The following is a 16,416-nucleotide window of genomic DNA, read 5'->3' on the forward strand; positions in this document are numbered from 1 at the left end:
GTTCTATTGGCATTTTTATATTTCAAATTATACCCACATCAAAACTGTGTCGCAGTGTCGTATGGATATGCACACACTTGCCTTTGTTTATGTATCATTTCCATGTTTTAATATGACTGATTTTTCTTACTACTGGTTTATGGGTATGGCTTTCCAGATGTGCTTCAAAACTGGGAAACGCCCTGAAGTCAGCTTCTGCAATATGACGTACATGACTATATTCGTTTTCCTTAATCAGTAAGAACATATGCCATAGATTCAGCCAAGGCACACGTAAGTTTCCCCTTTTAGTGCATCACTTTTTATAAACCTTATCAATTACACCAGTGTCAATGGGACAGAAATCTTCCCTTGCCAAATTAATTTCATTACTTTCATAAAAATGAACATTTGCTGGTTTAGAATAGCAGGCTGTAAATTAGCTCGTTAAGATGAATCTCATGTGTCTTAAATTCAGTAAATTTATTACATAATCTGGGCGACGGTTAGTGGTTAAGGCGTTCGCCTGTGACGCCTTCATACAGTCACATCCGGGGATGTCTGAATGTGGCCAATGAGTTAGCTTCGCGTGGTCACGTGGTATGGAATGCCTTGTTAAATTTGAAAAAGACAAATATTATAGTATTTATATATTAGTAAATGATGGTGTATTGAAACGTAATGGAAACTGGTACCATGGGAGTTCTCAAATGAAGCCAGTTACCTGGTATAAATACTTAGGTATCATGTTTTCATCTAGGTTAAACTGGTCAATGGCGGGTAAAGTATAAGCATCTCAAGAAAGTAAATCACTACATTCCATTTTCCGTCAGTTTCGAAAAATTCCCTGTATGTCCATCAAAACTGCATGCCATATATTTAACAAAAGAATAGCCCCAATATCATTATATGGACCTCAGGTATGGTGGTTAGAATACCGTAGTAACCCTGAAAAAGTTCCAACTTTAAACGTTTTCTTTGGATTGGTAGTTATGCTTCAAACAAAGCAGTGCTTGGAGATACATCTCGTTTTAACACGTTTGTAAGTAGTAAAAAAGTAGTGTTGTTGAATACTGGATAAAACCTTTACACATGCTGTACATATTGCTTAAGTAAATGGATGAAAGTGGTAAGCAAAATTGGGTCTCGCACATTCGCTTTTTATTGTTTGAGTGTGATTTCTCATTCGTATATTTCTGCCAAGATGTTGGAAATGAAAACCTATGTCTAGATAATCTACATATTTATGTGATATATATGCACAGGATTGGCATGATAAGATTTCTTCATCCAGATAGTTGACATTTTATGCAAGTGTTAAATCTGTGTTACCACCTGAGTGCTACCTATTGAACATAAGTGACAAATCTTTGAGAAGACTTTTATCCAAATTCAGAATTTCATTACACGTTTTAAAGATTAATGGATATCGCAGATTAAAAGCTCGTGACGGCAATATTGTGCCTATAGTATGTAAAAATTGGGAATTACTTGAAATTGAAGGTGAGTACCATGTATTCTCTGTTTGCCCGAAATCTACTCATATCTGGGTGAAATACCCGTCATGGCTACATCATGTACAACCAATCCCCAAAAGTACTTAACTGGTGAATACGAAACCCAAATATTACATCTGTTGAATGTGCACTCAAGTTTGTGTTCTCCTTTACAAAAACTGCATTTCCTAACATGCCACCGTGACCCGGAACTCCCCGGTAAGTACGCGTTTATGAATTCGAAGCCCAAAATTGAATTTAATCCTTTGTTCGTTTTCGTAACATGTGGTATATTTGGCTAATATTGTGATAGATTCTAGTAACGTTTAAGTTGTGGCCCATCCGACATTCAAATCTCCACTCTAAGAATCCGCTAATCTTCAACACACGGTCATTGATCAAACATGACTTTCATAAACTGGTCGTCAAGTTCACAAACGTTGCCCACCTACTTGGCAAGTGTAAACTAGCACGGTTCCAGGACTATGTCTACACACAATTCTATTTAGTACGTGATAAAATATAACACATGGACAACTATGTCAACAACCTTGCAAACGGATCACGATCTGCGAACCAAAAGAAAAATTTATACATTTTCAACAAAACCCTTGTTATTCTAGCACTGGAATGGTGCTCTTTGTTGTGATCAGTAAATATAATTATTAACACGGGAATGGATAAGGCAGTATATAAACTGTATATGTGTATCCAGGACAAGCTCAATAGCGACACATGCTCCCCCGTTTGGATTCCCTTTTCCATGGTGTATGGACAGCGGAACTGCTTCAAACAAGAACAATAAATCTGTTTCCGTTTAATTCCAATATTAATAAACATTAATAAACAGCAGAACTGGGATATCGCCATGTTTTAAACGAATGTGTTGTGTAGGGGAGATCTAGTCTACACCCTTGGAATACAAGTTCGAGATAACCTCCATGCCCAAATTCCGCGGCTGTTTATAAATCTCGCCCAGAACTTGATGCGCGAAACAAGATCAATGCCACGAATACTCTTGCCGCGGTCCTTTAAAATAGTTGAGTCAGAGCAAGACGTCCAGCGTCTCGACACCCTCACAAGATCATGTCTGACAACAGTGCCCGCCGACCTCATTCATCTCGTAATCATTTGATCAGTTTTGAGGCTCTTTATAATAGAATATGTTTGTGTATTTTGGGCACAAAGAGAACACCTCACTGAAAATGGTGGCATGGCCCATGTCAAATAAGAAACCTACTTTATGTAATGAATTTATTGAACGTAAGAGGCAGGATGACGCTGCTTTTCCTAAGTCTTCGCCACGTTTGAGGATTTGATTCCAAGGAAGAACATGGTACCATGGGTGAGCCAAGACTATGAACAGGACGTGACAGACAATAGAAGTTACAACGTTCTTTGGAAACGGCAAACATACAGCCGTTGACTGCAAGCCAACAAATCCATGTCAGGATATACTCCTATGAAAGTAATGAAATTCCTTGGACCCCATGACCCCATGACCCCATGACTGACATTATACAGGAGATATGAGGCAAACATGCTGACATCCCACTCCCACTCCTGCGGCTCAAATAGGTACATAGTTTCCATGGCTATCACTATTATAAAAATAACCAACTTTCTCCGTAAAGGATATAAGTACTGGAGATTATTGTCATCAAAATCCTAAATCCGTATGCACATTCTGACAATTAAGTGTCCTCGTTCAGTACTGAAAGATAAAGTGCTGACGAATGGAGAACCAGTATGGTTGTCTTTTCTAGTCACGTTTCGGCTTTGGTTGTTGACGAATTCGACGCCTTCTGCACATATAACTACACGACTTCCACAAGACAAAAAAACACACATGGAGGATGACCAGGACAAGCCCGATGACGTCCAGACACAAATACTGATACAACGGCATGTCCTGACAATATGATCTCAGATGGGCGCCTCCATATTTCAGCACATGTTCTATCCAGTAAACAGCTTCCTCTTTGGGACTTCTTTCCCGCAGATTGGTGATTTCGGCAGCTTTCTTGATTTTCTGGGAGTAGGAAGAATTCTGGATCACCTCATTGATGTTGGACACCAAATCGTCAACAGTAAACGTTTTCAAATCCATTTCAATGCCGAATCCAAAGTAAACTAACTTCTCGGCATTATAAGGCTGCTCAGCAAATATGGGAAAACCTATCATGGGAACACCCTGCAAGAAAGCCTCGTTCTGACTATTAGCCCCACAGTGGGTTATGAATAACTTAGTGTTTGGGTGGGCGAGAAGATCCGACTGTGGCATCCAGTCCGTTAAAAGGATATCAGGTCCAACACTTACTTGCTTTTCTGACTTGAAAACGAACCTATATTTGGTTCGAGAAAACGATTCCAGAAGTCGGCCGAAGATTTCATCTGGAATTCCTTTGACATTACTTCCAAATGAGACGATGACCACACCGTCTTTGGCTTCATTCATAAATTTCCCGTATTTGTTAGAGAGAGGTTCTGGTTTCTTTGTGGTTAACGAACCAACCATCTTTACGTTTGGCAGTGTAGCGCGTGGATAGTCCATAAACGGTTCCTGCTCAATGAGCCAAAGCCATGCTTTGGCTGTCAAAGATTCCATGGATATGTATGGCTTGTCAGGGGCATAGGTTGCAACTGGCGTGTAATCAGAGAACGGGTCATAAACAAATACATACGACAACATCATGAACGTATTAGTTACACGTGACCAAAAGTCCATTCTAGGTGTCCATTTTGTCCGAATGTGTGGTGTGGCAGATGGAGTGAAGGGAGTACGCGTGATTTGGGGTTCCAGTGTCGCACCAATGAAGATAAAGGGAATGTCCAACTTGTAGGCTATGATGGTTAACATTCTTGGTAGCGGGGTTGAATCAAACACAATCAAATCAAACTTTAGGTTTGCGATTCGAGAGAACAATTTCGTGTCTCGTAATATCTTGTCATTTAGTTTTCTAAATTGTTCAGGGAGGAGAGGAGCAGAGTTTTCTTCAAAGTAACCCCTTATTGTCTTCTGGACCATCTCAGTTTCTATGTCATAATCATCTACCGACTCGTATTTGAGAATGTTGACACCCGGTGCCTGCATGCCCTTGTGATTGGCCAGTTCAGTTGACAAGGCATTCCATACCACGTGACCACGCGAAGCTAACTCTGTGGCCACATTCAGAGATCCCCGGATGTGACTGTATGAAGGGAAGAACAGTAAAAGAATCCTGGCAGTGTGGAACCCAGGCAGACACAGGAGCAACAGCAGAACCACATTTCCGGTACCGAACCTCATTCTGGGCAGTTGGAACTATCTGCAAGATAGAAAGATATTGTTTGAGCATATATCACATGATACGTCAGCCTTAACATGTTCTTTTTATTGTAATACTTGAGTGTTGAGTCCCATCGGGGATTGATTCAAACAGACATCCTCAGAGTCAGGCACCTAATCGCCAGCACACAGTCTCCTTCAGCCACAACAACTGTTAATCTAAACTGCGAAATTAAAGTACCCCTTTGAGTACATAATGCATTTAGAAAGTGGTCAAATATAACATGTGGTTTATTTGGGATTAGTTTCTCAGGAAAGTACTTATTCTAGTACTTTGTGGGGCATTCTCTTCCCACAGAGGTTACACCTGTCATATCTTCCTACGTAACCTCTGTTCTAATACGGCCCTTTCATGGTGCTCAAGTGTTCAAGACTCGCAATTGGAGGTATTCAGATTTAGTTGTACAGTCAGAAAGGTTGTTTCAATAGTGATCATTTGCAAGATCTTGGTAATTTCCGAGTGCATAGGGAAAACTTGCCACTGCCAGTTTTTGTTTCTACAAACACATCCCGGTGATTGATCCCTGCACTCTCTATTGCCAGTTTCTTATTTTCAGTTAAACATGAAATACCGAATCTTTCCTTCTCACGTTGATGAATTAACTCCATGGGGGCCGCCATATTGGAGCTAAGTCTATTTAACGCGTGTTCTGATTGGATAATATCCAACTAGTAAGTTGCGATATTTTGCCGCAAGGGGATTTCGCGATGGCCGGGAAATATGGCCGTATTAGAACAGAGGTTACGTAGGAAGATATGACAGGAGTAACCTCTGTGGGACGAAAATGTCCCAAATATAACATATGTTAAATTTGGCTATTTCTAAATGACATTGTGTATTCATAAAATCTCTTTGTCTGTGAGTCAGTATAATGTGAAGTCGATTTGTTTGCATGCCGGTGTAATGTAAAGTTGATTTGTCTGTGAGTCAGTGTAGTGTAAAGTTGATTTGTCTGTGAGTCAGTGTAATGTAAAGTTGATTTGTCTGTGAGTCAGTGTAGTGTAAAGTTGATTTGTCTTTGAGTCAGTGTAATGTAAAGTTGATTTGTCTGTGAGTCAGTGTAGTGTAAAGTTGATTTGTCTTTGAGTCAGTGTGGTGTAAAGTTGATTTGTCTGTAAGTTAGTGTAACGTGAAGTCGGTTTGTCTGTTAATCAATGTAAAAAGTGTGTCTTCTACACGTCTACAGTCAAAGAGCATATCGAAACTCAAAACATTGGATGATAAAGACGATTACACTCTGCCCGTCATACGTTTGTCTGTAAGAGCGTGTAAAGTCTCTTCCTCTGGAGCAACATGTATCCCGATACATGACCTACCTGCAGTCATCGACTGTCTCCAGTACGAGGATGAGATGCTGAAGTTGACAGTGATCACTCGCTCACGTCCACTACTTTTAGTAGACAGTTGTGTCACTGACCTAGATTTATTGGTCTCGTGTCATGGCTGGCCCCGACTCTGGCTAAAGCTCTTATGGCCTTCACCGAAACCGAAAGGCCGACGTGTATTGCGTGAATAGATGGCTCCCCATAGTCTATCGCACTACTGCGGGTGTAGGTAAGGTGACCATGCATAGTGTGTTAGTAGGTCATCAATACTTATCGGATATGCGGGACATTAACTATGGGACAGGTGGTGTTACGCTAATACACGTATATCACACATTGTGCCTGACATTACACGATACAAATATAAATCAAATCATGTGGGCTGTTTAGACATGATATCTGTCTCTTTGAAAACAGAGGTCCATCAGTGGGTCTCCCACACTATTCGCGAACCAGTGTGACAAACCACATGGTGCCAGCATAATAGCTAGGTGGCATTTGGGAGGTGACATCTGTACGTTTGGCAACCTAGTCGCTGCCCGAGGGTCGAGTTCCGTCTTCACCAAGCATTCTATCTTCATCCCAAAGGGTCAAATCCCGTTCAGACTGTCAGGTGACGCATTTACGACAGGTGTTTGGTCAGTCTGCAGTACCCCGCACCTCATCCACACTGACATGCTTTAGTGGCCAACCGGCCTTTGCTTAACTAATTACAGACAACTAATTTGTGTTGTGTCCATGATGACTAGTTAAGCCGCGTTGATTTCATGTCTGAGGAATGCAAGGTCATCATTTAGAGAAATATTCACATAATATATATTATTAATATCCCTGATAAGCCGTATTGCAAATGGTATAGTCCATTATGGTGTGAGTTGCTTGAATCTTGAGTGAGTGAGTTTAGTTTTACTCCGCTTTTTGCAATATTTCAGCAATATTACAGCGGGGGACACCAGAGATGGACTTCACACACTGTACCCATGTGGGAGATTTAAACCGCTTTAACCATTACGTTATTAAACCTTGAGGTTTCCTCGTGTCGTTTATAAGGGTAGTATGCATATATTACAAGTAGGATAGCGTAAGGAGAGCTCCTCCCTGTGCTGAGTCGACTCTCTGTCAACACCAACTACGATAGCGACTTCAACGTACCGTATTCAATCTTATGAAATTGACAAAGGAGAGGTGTTGGTTGAAGGATGTACCCTACTCCGTAGCTACCCGATAGTCGAGTTGTGTCCTGGGTGGATAGACTTCGGAAATGGGCTGTCTAGTTGTGCGCATGTTTCAAATGCTGTCAACATCATTGTAATTAATATATTTCTTTGGAATTGATGTCGTTTATACATACAAGCCGATGGAAGAGCATTAGTATATAATGGAAACTGTAAAGGAAATCGTGCGGATGGTTCCGTGAAACATATCAGTGGTTAAACCGAATCCAAAGTAAACTAGCATCTGGTCATTATATGGCTGCTCAGCAAATATTGGAAAACCATGGGGACATCCTGCAAGAAAGCCTCGTTCTGACCATTACCACACAGTGGGTTATGAATAACTTAGTGTTTGGATGGGCGAGAAGATCCGACTGTGACATCCAGTCCGTTAAAAGGATATCAGGTCCAACACTTACTTGCTTTTCTGACTTGAAAACGAACCTATATTTGGTTCGAGAAAACGATTCCAGAAGTCGGCCGAAGATTTCATCTGGAATTCCTTTGACATTACTTCCAAATGAGACGATGACCACACCGTCTTTGGCTTCATTCATAAATTTCCCGTATTTGTCAGAGAGAGGTTCTGGTTTCTTTGTGGTTAACGAATCAACCATCTTTACGTTTGGCAGAGTAGCGCTTGGATAGTCATAAACGGTTCCTGCTCAATGAGCCAAAGCCATGCTTTGGCTGTCAAAGACTCCATTGTGATATATGGCTTGTCAGGGGCATAGGTTGCAACTGCCATGTAATCCCAGAACGGGTCATAAACAAATATATACGTCATGGCCACGATCGCATTAGTTACACGTGACCAAAAGTCCATTCTAGGTGTCCATTCTGTCCGAATGTGTGGTGTGGCAGATGGAATGAAGGGTCCTCGTCGTCTCGTTGTTGAGGCGTCTCTCTGATGATGGAGAAGATAAAGTGGTAACAAATGAACAGACAATATGGTCGTCTTTTCTAGTCATGTTTGGGTTTTGGCTGTTCACGACCTCGGAACCTGCTGCACATATAGCTAGACGACTTCCATAAAAGGAATAGACAAAAGTGGAGAATGACCAGGACAAGCCCGATGACGTCCAGACACAAATACTGATACAACGGCATGTCCTGACAATACGATCTCAGATGGGCGCCGCCATATTTCAGCACATGTTCTATCCAGTAAACAGCTTCATCTTTGGGACTTTTTTCCCTGAGTTTGGTGATTTCGGCAGCTTTCTTGATTTTCTGGGTGTAGGAAGGGTTCTGGATCACCTCATTGATGTTGGATATCAAATCGTCAACAGTAAACGTTTTCAAATCCATATTTAAACCGAAGCCATGATATTCAAGCCTCATTGAATTATATGGTTGATCTGCAAATATGGGAAAACCAATCATGGGAACTCCTTGTAAGAAAGCCTCGTTCTGGCCATTAGCTCCACAATGGGTGATAAATAATTTAGTGTTCGGATGGGCAAGTAAGTCCGACTGTGGCATCCAGGTGGTTAGCAGTACATTAGGTCCCACTTTGACCTTTTTGTCAGTCTTGAATATGTATTTGTAGTTCGTTCGTGAAAATGAATCAAGTAACCTTTTCGATATTTCATCTGGAAGTGACTTCACATTACTTCCGAAAGAAACAATGACCACGCCTTCTTTCGCCTTGTCCATAAACCCTTTGTATTCTTGAGGGAGTGGCTTTGGTTCAGAGGCTGACAGAGATCCAATTCGTTTGACGTTGGGCAAGGTGGCTGCTGGGTAGTCAAGGAGAGGTTCAATATCGATGAGCCAAAGCCAAGCCTTAGCTGTCAAGGCTTCCATTGAGAGATATGGCTTCTCGGGAGCATAGGTCGCCACTGGCCTATAGGTAGAGAACGGATCGTAAACAAACACGTACATCACAGTCGTAATGACATTCGCAACACGTGTCAAAAAGTCCATTTTCGGTGTTCTTGAGGAAATGATGAAGGGGAAAGCGGATGGAATGAAAGGGTTGCGGCTAACTTGAGGCTCAAACGCTGCTCCCATGAATATGAAGGGAATGTCCAGTCTGTGGGCTGTGATGGTTAACATTCTCGCTGAGGGTGTATCATCGAATATAATTAGATCAAATTTCAACTCTTCAATTTTCCTGAATAATTCCTGGTCACTCAATATACGGTGAGTAACCTCCGTGAAAGAATCTAATGGCAAAGACGGTTTGCCTTTGTACAATGTTCCATTTACCATGGGCTCTGTAATCCTTTTTTCCCAGTCAAAGTCATCTACGGCATTGTATCTCAGGATGTGTACTCCCGGTACTTGCATGCTCTTGTGATTGGCCATTTCAGCTGACAAAGCATTCCATACCACGTGACCACGCGAAGCTAACTCTGTGGCCACATTCAGAGATCCCCGGATGTGACTGTATGAAGGGAAGAACAGTAAAAGAATCCTGGAAGTCTGAAACTCAGGCAGACACAGGAGCAACAGCAGAGTCACACTTCCGGTACTGAACCTCATCCTGGACTGCTGGAGCTATCTGTAAAAGAAATAGAAAATGTTAATTCATATTGTCGTGACTCCAGCTCCGTTTGCACATTCAGATATCCCCGCATGTGACTGAATGAAGGGAAGAGCAGTAAAAGAATCTTGGCTGTCTCGAACCCAGACAGACAGAACATCAACCGCAGCAAAGGCACACCTCTGGTATCAATCCCTATCCTAGACAACTATAGCTATCTGTAACATATAAAGATATTTCAGTGAGGAGGGCTGGAAGGTACGGGTGTTATTTTATTCCTAAATGGAACGCAGATCTTCGTACTGACGACTGATAGATTTACTAACTGAGCTAACTCCACATTCCTACGGTTACCATGCTGTTGTTAGGTTAGGACTACTGTAGAAGGTGACATCCATCCAGTTTGGTTGGCGGAAATAGTACTGCCGCTTTTCAGCCAAACAATACACAAGAATAACTAGTCTTGATAATCCTCAGAAATAGATTCCACTTGATGGTAAGTACAAGGCCATCTGTGGCCTTGGTATTATGTGAGTCGACCACGTAAAGGAGAATACTAACGTAATATTTGGGGGGATTTATTGAAAAAAGCATCCTAAAAAGTCCCCTTCTGTTATTACAATTTCACAAAATGTTTCTAAAATCGAGTTAAAGAAGTGAGAAATGCCCTCGAATTTCGCCTGATACGGAAACACCCGACAGTTAATGAGCAGAGACGGTTATCACGTGACATGACGTCAAATGCCGATGGCATCCTCTTTCGCTATATGATGATGAAAAGGAAGAATCCCTCAATTCACAACGGAGGCGCCACTCGATTCAATTCAATTCATTCATTCGGTATTTTGGCCATGTGGTCCAAGGTAAAATTGATTTGAACGAAATAACCGTAACACGTGACAGAGAGTACATATCTACATCTTCATGATAAGGAAAACACGTGTTTCATGAAAATTGCCACGGAGGTTATGTTTTGAATCTTTTGGAGAACAATACACTGATACGATGCAAATATTTTGTGCGGCGATCGGCATGTCTCTCACATACAAACAATACATGGTACTCATCTTCGAGAACTCCTAGATTACAACTTGTGCATACAGGAATCTTTACATTAGTACATTTGATTTGTCCCATTTGATTTTTTACCTTTTTCATTAATGGATTATCAGATGACATATCTAGATATGGCAAATATGGAGTGCAGTTATTTCCCGACCTATTAGGAATAATGTTACTTATGTTTGCAGATGATGTTGTTCTTATATCTGATACAATTACAGGCTTACAGAATCAACTTAATATACTGCACAATTACTCTGAATATTCAAGTCTAGAGGTAAATTTAGACAAGACAAATATAGTTGCTTTTAGAAGGGGAGGGCGCTTAGCGAGGAATGAAAAGTGGTTTTTAAATGGCCAGCCAATAACAACATTAAGTACTTATAAATATCTGGGATTTGTATTTTCGTCAACATTCAAGATGAGAAATTGCATCACTGATTTAGCATTGAGGGGCAAGCGGGCCTTAATGGAAGTAATAAGTAATTTAAATGGAATTGGAATAATAGACCCCAGTGTGTACTTCAAAATTTTTGATGCCCAGATACAGCCGATATTACTGTACGGAGCAGAAATCTGGGGAATGCATAGATTTTATTAAATAGAAAAGGTCCATTTAATAGCCTGCAAACGTTTCTTGAATGTCAGCCCTCAAACACCTACTGCTATTCTATATGGCGAATGTGGAAGATATCCTCTCTATATAAACGCATTGTGTAAAACTTTGAAATATTGGGTAAAGGTTATTCATATGCATGAAGATGGAATCCCCTTGAAAGTGTACAAAATGCAAGTGTATTACGATAACTGTGGCTACAAGACATATGCATCTTATATAAGAGAAATACTTTTTGCACATGGGTTTGGTTACGTCTGGATGTCCCAGGCAGTTGGTGACGCAGCTTTATTTTTAAGTATATTCAAGACTGTTGCAATCAATATATTTTTCCAATCATGGAACAGTACATTGAATAACAGTTCACGATACCATTTGTACCGTGAGTTTAAAAGTCTGTTAACTCCAGAAAAATATTTATCATGTATATTGGACAAAAAGTTTCGAAATATTTTGACCAAATTCCGATGTGGATTATTAAGGCTAAAGTATAATGAAGGTAGATGGTTGAATGTTGAGGTTGCTGAACGTAGTTGCCCTCTGTGTAATCTAGGTGTAGAAGACGAGTACCATTTCATCTTTATATGTACTGAATATAACGCACTAAGATTAAAATACTTGCCATGTATATATCAGAAACAACCAAACTACTACAAATTTAAGTCTCTGTTATCAACGAACAATGAAACAATTTCAAGAAATTTATGTAAATATATCTATCATGCTTATAAAAGCAGGACAATCAAACTCCAATAATTTTTCTTAAAAAACCACAGGTTCGTACATTTTAACCATATATTTACATTTGTGTGTATATATGTTTATATCACAATGTTATATTTATAGTGACACGAATCTGTTCATACAATCCACATGTACCATTAATATGTATACCCTGTAATAATTAACTTATATTTGTAACAATTGCGTGTATATTGTATATGGGCCTGTGGCCTACGTACGGAATAAAAATACTTGACTTGACTTGACTTGACTTGTCCCAATAGATTAAATTGAAATCAACTCCAAGCAATACATAATTACAGAATACACGAATCAAGGTTTTTATCACTTAGTGCTGTAAGGTATTGTAAAAATGGTTTGAAAGTCAAGTAAATCTTTGAAAATGTGGATGTACAAAGTGAGTCATGCCAGACCTGGGAATACATATCACAGACTCTATGTGTAAAGGTACTGACAAACATTTGTAGGTTTCCTGCACTATCAAAACATTTGAAAACAAAAAAAGTTTTAAAAAGTGACATCTGAAACCCATGTATGGTTACCATTTTCATCTAGTGTTTGAGGAATGGATAAGACTGGTGAGGATAGCGGTGTGATTCCCTTCTTGATAATTTTAACCAAAACTTCATAACACGTATTTGAGAAGACACTTGCACCGCGTATCTACCACACTCAACCAGTATGCCTTATTTATTATGCCAACATTTAGAAATAATTTGTAGTCTGTAGGGTGTACCTTTTCTATACAGCCATGCAAACCTAGCCTCCAAATTCTAAACCACACAGTAATACAGGCATGATTTTATTATTAAAAATATACAAGTAACTGTGAAGGATTTTTTTTCGTACGGAATAATTTGTACATGAAGAAAATTCTAGTTTGAAGGAGATAGTTTGACATGCTTTTGGCTACTACTATTATTATGAGAACAGAACACCAAGGTGACTATAATAGGTTAGTTTTAAAATCTTGACCACTTGATGTCAGCATCGGAAGACTCGTGAACACATACTTGTAAGTTCGTCATATAAACAATTGTCGAAGAATCGGTTTTATCGGTTCATTTATATAGTTATGTCCCAAATGATTTTAGGTCTGTCCAATATATTTCTTACGTGTGACTGTAGCGAGTCCATCCCGATGCCATCTGGTCTTGAAAGTAATTGTTGTACTACTGTAGCGCTTGCTCTTTAGCAACATGGAGGACTCTTGGTACGTCTGTCTCTTCAATGTTGAAATTTGAACATACCCAGAAACCCTTGAGGTCTTAAACTCATGGGCAATAGATAGTGAACCGAGGCTGACATTATGTTATTGAAAGCCCTTGTTAAACGTTCACAGTTTGTTTCAAGAATCACCCCTTCATACATAGCTTCTTTGATGAATTCTGGTCAGAACTAGCGTTCTCGTTTGAGAAACCTGCTACTAATATCACAAAGTTTCTGTCAGTAATATCGCTTATATCACAAAATATCACAAGTCTCGGTGAAAGACGAAATGAGAAAGAAACTGACCTGACAAAGCAAATCCCAAACTGAGAAATAAACTCTCCCCCAAACAATCTCAGAGTGAGAAATGAAATGAACTGACCTCACCAAACAAATCTGAGACTGAAAAAATACACTGACCTGACCCCATGCATCTCAGAGTGAGAAATAAGATGTCCTCACCAAACAAATCTCAAAGTGACAAAAAAATAACCTTCCCAAACAAATCTCAGAGTGAGAAATAAACTGATCTGACCCTATGCATCTCAGAGTGAGAAGTAAACTGACCTCATCAAACAAATTTCAGACTGAGAAGTAAACTGACATCATCACACAAATCTCAGTGTGAGAAATACACTGGCCTGACCCTATGCATATAAGACTGAGAAATGAACTGACCTTACCAAACAAATCTCAGAATGACAAGTAAACTCTCACCAAACAAATCTCACACTTTGAAATGAACTGACCTCACCAAACAAATCTCAGAATGACAAGTAAACTCTCACCAAACAAATCCCATACTTTGAAATAAACTGACCCCACCAAATACATCTAAGACTCAGAAATAGACTGAACTCACAAAACAAATCTCATTCCACATGCGTATGCTCCAGACGATAAGCTTTACATTTATGTCATTGCTTTTGTGTTGGTAACGACAAGACATGATTCCTGGTACCAATAACAGGTAGACAATGCTAGACGTACAGCTGTTGGTGCAGGTTGTCAGACTCCAAAATTCATCATTGCTTTCGCGGGTTTGTCTGCTACAGAATCGACAATTAATGTGCTGTCGTTATGTATTTGGACAACATGTGAATATTTTGCAACGTATACATCGATTGCAAGTTCTATGCAGATATTAATATTGGGATAAAGGTAACATGTTAGCTAATTAATTTGATATAAGAATTTAGATAATAATATGATATCATACGATAGATTTCGGGTGATCTGAGTCATCAGTCAAAAAATGTACCTGATATATTATTGCCCACAAATTTGTTGCGTCATAGACATCTGTGTACATTCCACGAAGTTTAGTTTCATAATTTGTGGCGGATATCATATGTTTAAAAGTATTAACTTAGAAGGACTTTGTATGATAGAAAGATTACCACACTCGTATGTTGTGAGATGATTGAATATCCTGCTTTAGGAAAAGCACCGAGACTCACAAAATGCAATGTTTATTTGTTCCTAATGCAGGATATTAACCAACAGAAAACACACTCACGTGTTAACTTATCTAATTCCAGGGCCATTAAAAACACAATGAGCACCCAGCATGACAGCAAGGGATTAACCGGTGTAGTCCACACACCCCTCCAGAGAGAGAGAGAGAGAGAGAGAGAGAGAGAGAGAGAGAGAGAGACAGACAGACAGACAGACAGACAGACACTACGTCCACTCAGTTATGCTCACAACAAACTCAAATTTGCCCTACCTTTCTCCCCCGGAGGCGTCTCTACATGCACAGTGCACCGCTCGACAGTTACTGTTGTGCTAGCGATAGACCTGGAAGATACACTTTCTAAGAGCAATATACATCCAGCCTGGGGTCACAATAGGACACATGTCAATATGACCTAGTCGCATGATGTTCCAGTTACATCACGGTGTAGCAGTTTGCTGGTGGACGATACACGTGGAAACTTGGGATGTTGGTACAAACAAAGCAAGGAGCATTTGGGTTAATCTTGGAGTCGAACCTCAATATACACAACACACTTCATTGGTGCACAGTGTGAGCTGAAGGATGGGTAATTGATATTAATGCTAGTGTAGCTCGAGGTATCAACGTTGACACAATGAGAAACTAGAGAACGCTAAACGGACACTGAAAGATACACGGACAAAAAGAAAACTATATCAGAGTAGACAGAATTTAACGAAACAAAGACAGTAGATGTTCTTTCGATAAAAGTGTCCAATCAAGGTAATTGTACGCTTAGAAAATCGTCACACAGAAACGGCCAGACCCGTGACCTTATCAAGGAAGCCCTTGTCCTTTCCACAATCACTTAAACAACCCAAGATATGCTATAGCGGGACGCTTATAAACCTTATCTCATTTGATTGACTGACCTGTGATCAGCGTCTGGGTTCCTGGGTAACGATTTACCATTCCACCACTCACAACGATGATCTGTGTCGAAATTGGTTTCTCCTTCGCTCAGTGTTTGTTGATTCAATGATTTTACTGAATGTTTGGTTTCTTTAAAGTCCCGAAGTTTCATTAAACTTTTGAATGCTTGAAATATTCTTTTAGACATTGGCATTCCCTTTTTTATTGCGTTAATCAATTTCTTGCAACTTCAAGTTTCTTTGTATATTATTGTCTCGTTACTGATGTCGTTGTGTCTCTCACAAAACTGTAAACCTACCTCGTATATATCATAATATCACACAAGAGCTGAATGGACAACTCATATCCTGAACAGGGTCGTTGTACCACATTTTGATGACCATTCTCTGAGCACAAGTCCAGTCTTCATCGATTACAATGCCTGGACACATCGTGCCGCTGATGCTTTACAACACGGTAACGTCAACTGTATCTTCCCCCTCGAGGAATGATTCTCATAGAGCATGTTTGGGACATTATTGATCGCAGAATACGTCACAGAGGCCTCCAGTACAAAACTTTTATGTATTGGAAAAAGCAA

The 16,416-nt window shown here is 40.0% G+C and overlaps 2 protein-coding genes and 1 pseudogene across 3 annotated transcripts; 1 reads left to right on the plus strand and 2 right to left on the minus strand.

Annotated features, from left to right (window-relative positions):
• Window positions 1-2,277: 2,277 nt before the first annotated feature.
• Window positions 2,278-7,985, minus strand: LOC137285514 (UDP-glucuronosyltransferase 1-2-like). Of its 2 annotated transcripts, none has more exons than XM_067817741.1 (2): window positions 6,121-6,375; window positions 2,278-4,783 (listed from the first exon to the last, which is right to left on the minus strand). In XM_067817741.1, the coding sequence occupies exon 2, from the start codon at window positions 4,762-4,764 to the stop codon at window positions 3,238-3,240; it is 1,527 nt and encodes a 508-aa protein (XP_067673842.1). In that variant the 5' UTR covers window positions 4,765-4,783; window positions 6,121-6,375; the 3' UTR covers window positions 2,278-3,237. The 2 variants fall into 2 exon arrangements, with proteins under 2 accessions (XP_067673842.1, XP_067673843.1); XM_067817742.1 differs by lacking the exon at window positions 6,121-6,375 and adding an exon at window positions 7,763-7,985 and having other exon boundaries at window positions 2,284-4,783.
• A 321-nt stretch (window positions 7,986-8,306) lies between these two features.
• LOC137285540 (UDP-glucuronosyltransferase 2B7-like) lies at window positions 8,307-15,908 on the minus strand. Its single transcript, XM_067817743.1, has 2 exons — window positions 15,836-15,908; window positions 8,307-9,852 (listed from the first exon to the last, which is right to left on the minus strand). The coding sequence occupies exon 2, from the start codon at window positions 9,831-9,833 to the stop codon at window positions 8,307-8,309; it is 1,527 nt and encodes a 508-aa protein (XP_067673844.1). The 5' UTR covers window positions 9,834-9,852; window positions 15,836-15,908.
• LOC137277802 (uncharacterized) lies at window positions 11,366-12,268 on the plus strand (annotated as a pseudogene).
• Window positions 15,909-16,416: the final 508 nt, after the last annotated feature.

Source organism: Haliotis asinina, chromosome 1 (assembly GCF_037392515.1).
Source record: "Haliotis asinina isolate JCU_RB_2024 chromosome 1, JCU_Hal_asi_v2, whole genome shotgun sequence".
Taxonomy (NCBI): domain Eukaryota; kingdom Metazoa; phylum Mollusca; class Gastropoda; order Lepetellida; family Haliotidae; genus Haliotis; species Haliotis asinina.